This window comes from Nicotiana sylvestris, chromosome 8 (genome assembly GCF_000393655.2).
Source record: "Nicotiana sylvestris chromosome 8, ASM39365v2, whole genome shotgun sequence".
Taxonomy (NCBI): domain Eukaryota; kingdom Viridiplantae; phylum Streptophyta; class Magnoliopsida; order Solanales; family Solanaceae; genus Nicotiana; species Nicotiana sylvestris.
In genome coordinates this window covers 187,261,995-187,271,049 of record NC_091064.1, presented here as the reverse complement: position 1 = coordinate 187,271,049, position 9,055 = coordinate 187,261,995, and the positions used below count along the sequence as shown (strand labels likewise).

General features: G+C 31.0%; 1 protein-coding gene across 1 annotated transcript; it reads right to left on the bottom strand.

The window, feature by feature from the left end:
• Positions 1 to 1,723: 1,723 nt before the first annotated feature.
• On the bottom strand, positions 1,724 to 3,761 carry LOC104237769 (uncharacterized). The gene is made up of 2 exons (XM_009791993.2): positions 3,681 to 3,761; positions 1,724 to 2,251 (listed from the first exon to the last, which is right to left on the bottom strand). Exons 1-2 carry the CDS (start codon positions 3,759 to 3,761, stop codon positions 1,724 to 1,726), a joined length of 609 nt encoding a protein of 202 aa, XP_009790295.2.
• Between the last annotated feature and the right edge of the window lie 5,294 nt (positions 3,762 to 9,055).

Here is a 9,055-nt window from a genome sequence, read left to right as displayed (position 1 = left end):
CAAAACTAATTGCAACGGAGAATATTTATGATAATTTGTCGGTCTGAGACGAATTAGCATTGTTGCATGCAAAATGGCGTGACCCCAAACAGAAGTGGGCAGCCTCGTTTTCATGAGTAACAGTCTTGCTATCAATTGCACACGTTTAATTAAAGACTCTGCAAGACCATTTTGAGTGTGAACATGAGCTACAGGATGTTCCACTTTTATCCCAATTGACAAGCAATAATCATTAAATGTTTGGCATGAAAACTCAGCAGCATTATCAAGTCTTATAGACTTAATTGGATTATCGGGAAATTGTGCCCGTAATCAAATTATTTGTGCCATTAATTTTGCAAACGCGAGGTTGCGAGATGACAATAGGCACACATGGGACCATCTAGAAGATGCATCTATTAAGACTATAAAATATCTAAACGACCCACTAGGTGGGTGAATAGGTCCACAAATGTCCCCTTGTATACGTTCCAAAAACGCAGGGGACTCAACTCCAACCTTTGTTGGTGATGGCCTAATAATTAACTTGCCTTGATAACAAGAAGTGCAAGAAAATTCATTATCTAAAAGAATCTTTAAATTCTTTAATGAATGCCCATTTGAGTTTTCTATAATTCGTCTCATCATAATTGATCCAGGATGTCCCAATCGATCATGCCAAAGTACAAAAGTATTGGAATCAGTAACCTTTTGGTTTACGGTAGAATGTGTCTCAATCGCACTAATTCTTGTCCAATACAAACCACAAGACAAAGATGGAAAATTCTCAATAACCCTCTTTTGGCCAGAGACACTCTTGGTAACGATGAGATATTCAAGATTATTCTCATCTATTGTCTCAATATGATATCCATTTCGCCGGATATCTTTAAAACTCAACAAGTTCCTCTTGGACTTGGAGGAGAACATTGCATTCTCTATGATAAGTATTGTTCCCTTAGGTAGAGTATAGTAGCTCTTCCAGAGCCTTCAATTAAATTACTACTACCAGAAATTGTAGTAACATCTGCCTTACACATACTTAAATGAGAGAAATATTTCTTCTCTTTGAATATTGTATGTGTCGTACATGAATCAATTAAACAACTATTTTTACAATTGATCTTTGATCTAAGTTTGTTTTGTGAGATATCCATATTTGTTTCCCATTGTTTGACATACAAAAGAAATATATGAATAAATATTAGTATTTTCAGAGAAATAAACTAGGCTTACAGACAATTTGCTTGAACACAAATATTAAAAGTGCAGCATATTTTTTCGAACTACTATCGGACTATGTACTAATTTTATGTGTTAATAATAATATAGTACTAGCATTTAATTATACTCCTTTTGGGTGGAGAACAGAAACAATTAAGTTTGATACTACTGGTAAATAATGAAAACTTTGTTCTCTAGTGACCAAATTGTTATTTTAACGAAAGAGACATATTTAAAATAGTTGTACATATTGCCATCTTTTAGTTAGATAAGTATGTATAACAGACATAGATAAGACACATACGTTAGTTTATGACGTTTAAGTTATCGTCTTCTTATATGGTTGATGTCAAAATAATCACTTGACTATCCTTGAAAACTAAGCAACTGAAATGTTATCCCATAAAACTAATAATACTAATTGATAATAATGACTACTACTCATGTAAAGGACTATGATTACATGATATTTATTCACTAACTACAACGAATAGATAAAGTAAAAATAAAATCAAACTACTCAATCTTCTTTAATCACGGATCCATCACCGATCAAGTGATCTATTTTTCCATCAGGGCGCTCAAAGAAGTTTGCCACATCTAAGTGGGTGATGTCAAATTCATTGTCATAGACAAAATTAGCTTTAGGGTCTTTGTTCTTTAGAAATGCTTGATAAAGCTCAACCAAATGTCTTGGTACACGACAAATATTTGCCCAATAGCTTTTTCCACCGCAACGATAATATTCGGTTTCTGAACCATTTGCCTTTGGTTTCTCATCTTTTCCTTTCCACTTTTGGTGGTTATTTTTCTTTGGGGGGCGATTAACACCAGGAAAATTTCTTCTTTGTCCACGGCCACGACCACGAATAGGGCCGTGGCCTTTTCCACGCTTAGCATAATGGGAATACACCTCATCCACTTCAGGCAATGGTTTAGACCTAGTAGGTCGATTTTCGTGATTTCTCATGAGCAAGTCATTGTTTCGCTCAGCCACAAGGAGAAGAGAAATCAGCTCAGAGTACTTCTTGAAACCTTTCTCTCTGTACTGTTATTGCAGAACCATATTGGAGGCATGAAACGTTGTAAACGTGTTATCAAGCATATCATAATCAGTGATAGTATCTCCACAGAGTTTCAATTTATAAGTAATTCTGAACATCGCAGAATTATATTCAGAAACAGACTTAAAGTCTTGGAGCCTAAGATGAGCCCAATCATATCGTGCTTGTGGAAGAGTGACCAACTTTAAGTTGTTATATCTTTCCTTTAAGCCATTCCACAAAACAAGTGGATCTTTGACTGTGAGATATTCTATTTTCAACCCTACATCAAGGTGATGGCGCAAGAAAATCAAGGCCTTAGCATAGTCTTGGGTGGATGCTTTAGTTTTGTCTTTAATGGCGTCTCCAAGACCCATTGCATCTAAATAGATTTCAGCATCCAACACCCATGTCATATAGTTCTTGCCCGAAATTTCAAGGGCAACGAACTTTCTTTTCATAATATCAGTCATAATTAAAAGAGGAGAAAAGTTGTACCTTAATCTTCTTGAGACGGTAGAGTCTCGTGCTGATAACGTGTTATGAAACAATAAAAGTAAAAGAACAATATTGCAGAGAAAGAGAGAGGAAATTCTTATTGAATTTTGGGATGAATTACAATGGAATAGAACCCTCTATTTATAGGGAGAGGTTGACTTAGCCACCAAGTAATAAACCCTAGAATCTCTCTAAATATGGACATTCACCATAAATTTGTTCAAAAAGATTTTAATATCTTTTGAGTCAAACAATCCACTTCAGTGACATATGGTTGATTGCCTGCACTTCAGTTATACATAAATTGAAGTTCAGCTTATTTTTGTATGCATTATAGACGTGTGCCTGAATTTCAGGCATTTAAATTTGATGTTTTAGCTAAATAAATTTTTTCACAAAAATTTGTATTTTGAATTTCAATAATCTTGTACACTATTCAATGCCCAAATCTACTCCAAAAAACTGAAATTCAAAATATAAGTTCCAAAATATCATAAAGAAAAAACCCCAACTATTAAATTGTCAAAACAAACAAAAAATAGATTAAACCCATTTTTTCATCTTTAAGGATCTTTTTTTCTTTATCAACTAATGAAGACACCATGATTTGAGCTAAACATAAGACCTACAATCCAGTATTACTCAATTAATCAGGAAGTGTACAAAAGAAAAAAGACCCAAGTGTAGCAACGCTTTTGTCTGAAGTGTGCCAATAATGAATATTGGTTAAATAATTTCAAAAAATTAGATACAAGTTACATAACAATACGTTAATAAGACACATCGTGAAATTTTCATCAATTGTTGGGCTCGTTATCTCTACACACCAATAGCAGAAGAAATGACGTGTAGTAGCCACTAATTAAGGGTGTCTTTAATTTTTATCCACTAATTATAATGCTCAGCAAAAATAGCCATCACTAATAGAAAAAAGACAATTTTACCCTTTCTTCCTCTCTTTCGCGTTGCATTTTCATCTGGAATACCCAAGGTGATTTCATGGTCGGCCTCCTCCATGTTTGGTCAACAGCATCAATCCCTCAATCCCTTATCTGTGCACATCAATCCCTCAATCCCTTGTCTCTCTCTCTCTCTAAAAGAAAATGTCGGAACCCCTCTTCATTTCACACACTATTGTTGCTTCTCTCAAGCACAAACTTCAACTTTCAAAACACAGAAACTTTATAATAAACCCATGGATGAATTGCAGTTCAGTTCGACTCACAACTACTGCCACTGCCACTAAGTGTAGTGGAAAAGTGAATAGATGGTCCCTTTATGGCATGAATGCTCTTGTAACTGGTGGCACTCGAGGCATTGGGTACTTTTTCATTTGCTAGTTCATGATTTATGTTCTGTTTCAAGATATTTATAGTGTTCAGTCCATCTACAATTAAAAGCAACTATTATGCATATTGTTTCCATCCTACAAGTCAAGAAAATGGGAAACAAAGGACATACGTTATAAAGTAATCCTTGTAGAATTAAGAACAGGTGTACTGTAAGTGCAAGACCAAGATAAGGACTGTCTGTCCTTAACATTTAAACATAGAATTAAAAGTTAAAGACTTTCAGTCCTTAACTTTTGAACAAGAAATTAAAACTTAAGGACTGTCTGTCCTTAACTTTTGAACCAAAAATTAAAACTTAAGGACTGCATGTCCTTAACTTTTGAACCAGAAAATAAAAGCTAAGGATTGTCTGTCATTTAACATTTAAACATATAATTAAAGTTAAGGACTGTCAGTCCTTAACATTTAAATATGGAATTAAAAATTAAGGACTGTCAGTCCTTAACTTCTGAACCAGAAATTAAAAGCTAAGGACTGTCTGTCCTTTAACATTTAAACATGGAATTAAAAGTTAAGGACTGTCAGTCCTTAACATTTGAACAAGAAATTAAAAGCTAAGGATTGTCTATCCTTTAACATTTAAACATGGAATTAATACTGCTAGTCCTTAACATTTAAACATGTATTTAAAAATTAAGGACTGTCAGTCCTTAATCCTTGTAGAATTAAGAACAGGTGTACTGTAAGTGCAAGACCAAGATAAGGACTATCTGTCCTTAACATTTAAACATGGAACTAAAAGTTAAGGACTTTCAGTCCTTAACTTTTGAACAAGAAATTAAAACTTAAGGACTGTCTGTCCTTAACTTTTGAACCAAAAATTAAAACTTAAGGACAGCATGTCCTTAACTTTTGAACCAGAAATTAAAAGCTAAGGACTGTCTGTCCTTTAACATTTAAACATATAACTAAAGTTAAGGATTGTCAGTCCTTAATATTTAAATATGGAATTAAAAGTTAAGGACTGTTAGTCCTTAACTTCTGAACCAGAAATTAAAAGTTAAGGATTGCTTGTCCTTTAACATTTAAACATGTAATTAAAGTTAAGGACTGTCAGTCCTTAACATTTAAACATGGAATTAAAAGTTAAGGACTGCTAGTCCTTAACTTTTGAACAAGAAATTAAAAGTTAAGGACTGTCTGTCCTTTAACATTTAAACATGGAATTAATAGTTAAGGACTGCTAGTTCTACTGCTAGTCCTTAACATTTAAACATGTATTTAAAAGTTAAGGACTGTCAGTCCTTAACATTTGAACCAGAAATTAAAACATACAATTTGAAACTCAAGCTACAGGACTTTGTATACAGAAGAACAACAACAAAGTAAAGGACATTTTGTCCTTAAGTTTTTTTATTCAATTTGCAAAATGAGGCTAGTAGAATCAACGTTAAGGACATAGTGTTCTTATTTTATTTTATTTTGAATTCAATTTCTAAAATGGAGACACTATGTCCGGAATACAGAATTATCATATGAGGCGATGTCTATAACTTTATCAATCCTCAGTTGATCGCCGTTGTGGTAACTGCTGCTGCTGCTGCTCGTTTCTTCTCTTTGTGTAACTGCTGCTTGTGTTGATAGCGTAGGTATAGTTATACCAGAAGGGTATTTTCGTCCAGTCAGGTATAAGTTTTTTAAAGGAGTGGCTAAAGTCTAAATACATTGAAAACAGTGGCTTTAAAATAAAAGTCACTGCTTTTAGTGGCTATTTGTGCCGTTCGCCCCCAATAGCACCCCCTCACTTTTTTTTTTCGTCCTATATTTTTGAAATTTCCGATCAAAAAATAAAATATGTTAGATTGGGTTCTTATGAAAAGTTCTCTTTTAAAATTTAACTACCTTTGTGGCAAAAGATTATGAACATTTAAATGCGAAAGGAAAAAAGAACCTAAATCTATGCAAACCAACTTTTGTTCTCCACAAACTTTTCGTCAAAAATACTTCTCCAGGAAATTTTCCAAATAATGGTCTAAAGGCCACAGTTTTTAAAGTATGTATCATTCATAAACTTTCTCCTCTTTTTCTTGTTTGCTCGATATGCTGAAAGTTAATATAACTACTATTTAAATCAAAATCAAGTGTTTGGTACTTTTATCTTATGAAAATATAACAAAGAATTACGTTTTAATCCCAGACAAGTGGAAAATATTACTATTTATAAAGACAGTAAATAAAATATCTGTCCATGTCCATATTAGCTGGTTTGGGTTATCCAAATAAAATGTTGTGCAACAAACTAGCCTACATTAAGCTGTTAGGTTGCTCAAATTTGGAGAGGTATTATTACTTTTAGTGGGCGTTTGGACATAAGAATTGTAAATTCCAAAAAAAGTGAAAAAAAATTCAAGTGAAAATGTTATTTGAAAATTATAGTTGTGTTTGAACATGAATATAATTTTGGATTGTTTTTGAATTTTGTGAGTAATCTGAGTGAAATTTTTAAAATCGAGTTTCTGGAGTTTTTTAAATTTTTAAAAATTTCAAAATTCATTTTCAAGTGAAAATTGGAAATTTTATGGCCAAACACTTATTTTTTTTCTAAAAAAGGTAAAACAATTCTTATGTCCAAACGGGCTCTTAACCCCCAGAAACTTTTACATTCGGTAGTCAAAAAAATGTATAAAATTTGTATAATTTTTGTATATAACATGCAGAATATATATATATATATATATATATATATATATATATATATATATATATATATATATATATATATATATCGACTATTATTTTAAAAACGGCTATACAGTGTCATTTTCCCAAATTTGGAAGGTTGAAATTGAACGGATAATCTACGTGGTCTGCCCATTAAAAACACCAGTTAATTCCATATAATTTTAAATATTTATGTTACATTCTATGCCTACTTTATAAAACTTTAATTACTTCTTAAATCTTTAATATCATTATATGCCATTAAACATATCCCACCTTTTAAGGGATTAGATTATCTTTCACTCCAACTTAATAAATTCCTTAGAATACTCCATCATGCACGAAATTAGGATTATACATTTTCATCAAAAAAATTCGAACCCTAATAATTTCTCTTGTTCTAAATAAACAACCTTCTCTATTCTTTTTTATGATATGGGGACGCAAAAGGAAGAAGAATATGAAAATGGAGCAGTTGTCATGTACAAGACAATACCTCTTTACCATTTATTTGTCAGATGAAGTGTTTCATTTTTTTTATTTTTCTCTTCTATCTATGTAATCAAAAGAAAAGTTAAAATAACGTAAAAATATTTTAATTCGGGATACAGTATCTAAACTAAAAGAAATATTAGAATATACTAATATTAAAACGAATAGAAATATTAGAATATACTAGTATTCAAACTAATATATACACCACAATATTGTAATGAAAAATACAATATTCAAATCAAACATGCCATAATATTCTAATTTGAAACACAATATTCAAACTAAACATACCATAATTTTCTAATAGAATATAATATTCAAACCAAACATAACACAATATTTTAATGTGGGATATATTGTCCAAACCAAATTAAACATAACAAATTATAATAGATTAATGAAGAATATAGTATTCAAACCATCATACCATAATATTCTAATAAAGAATGAAATATTCAAAATCAAACATAATTTGAAATACAGTATTCAAACCAAATATACCACAATATTCTAATTTGGAATACAATATTTAAATTAAATATATCGTGGTATTCTAATTTGAATATAAAATTCAAATCAAACATACTTTTATTTTACTTATTGTGTATATATTATTTTACTTGAAATATTAACATACTTTATTCTTTAATTTCATGTCCAAATTTAAAATGGATGTAGTAAGATTTTGGATTTGCTTCGTATATTTAATTTCCTTTAATTTAGTTGACAAATTTGTTAGGTAGTTATTGTCCTTTGACTAATTGAATATATGGATTTATTAATTAATGTGTATTACATGTAATTTTATAACTGAAGTATATAGGGTTAAGAGTTCTTTAGAGGGGACATACGGTGTAAAGTTCCCAAATTGAACAGTATAAACCATGTTAGGTTTGACGGAAAACCGATCAAAACGAAAACCGAACCAAACCGATTAAGTAAACCGATATTTTTCTGATTTGGATTGGTTTTGGTTTTAAATTTTAAAAACCGATAATATTTGGTTTGGTTTTGGTTCTATTTTAAAAAACCGAAAAATAAACCGAATCAAACCGACTAATTATATACAAAATTTAATAATTATTTATATACAATATAATATCTTTTTGTAAATAATTTTAAATATTTTATGCATTTTAATTGTTATTTTGAATTTTGGTTTATCCTTTTCTATCTTAAAAGATTGCTTAAGCCCAAAACAATAGGACTCGACCAATTTTCTTTTCATTAAGAGACTCTAATTCTCTAACCCTCTGTACATACTTTTGCCTAACAAAATAGTTAGAAAAAAAATCACCACAAGAGTAAAGAAAACAAATTTAAATTACAAGACAAGAATGGCTAAAGCTTGAGAAAGCAAACTTTTAGTTTGTTTTTTGTTCATTTTTTTCATATAAATAGGTAAATAAACTTTCAGTTCTGAAAGAAATATATAAAAAAGCATAAATTTAACAAATTATTTTCAGATTGTTGTCTAGCGTTGTTTTACTATTATCGACTTATCATTAGCTTACTAAGAACCGAACCAAACCGAACCAAACCAACAACAATCAAATCGATGGTTTGTATTTAATTTGGTTTGATTTTGGTTTTAAAATTTTAAAAACCAATTAAATTGGTTTGATTTTGATTTTAATAAAAAACCGACCAAACCGAACCGTTAACACCCCTACATGTTACAAAGTTGTGGGAAATCCAATTTAAAAAGGCATAAGGGGCTACATTTTGGGCCTAGTCTGATAGGGCTTTTTCTCAGTTCATCCTTCTGGGATGAAGTTTGGAATCTTAGTACAAATGTGTGAA

What these genes read in the sequence shown, in the direction of transcription:
- LOC104237769 (XM_009791993.2), bottom strand. Translation starts at nt 3,761, where the DNA reads ATGGAGGAGGCCGACCATGAAATCACCTTGGGTATTCCAGATGAAAAT. An exon ending in GAGGAAGAAAGGGTAAAATT is followed by an intron (nt 2,252 to 3,680) that starts GTCTTTTTTCTA and finishes CTGCAATAACAG; the next exon opens with TACAGAGAGAAAGGTTTCAA.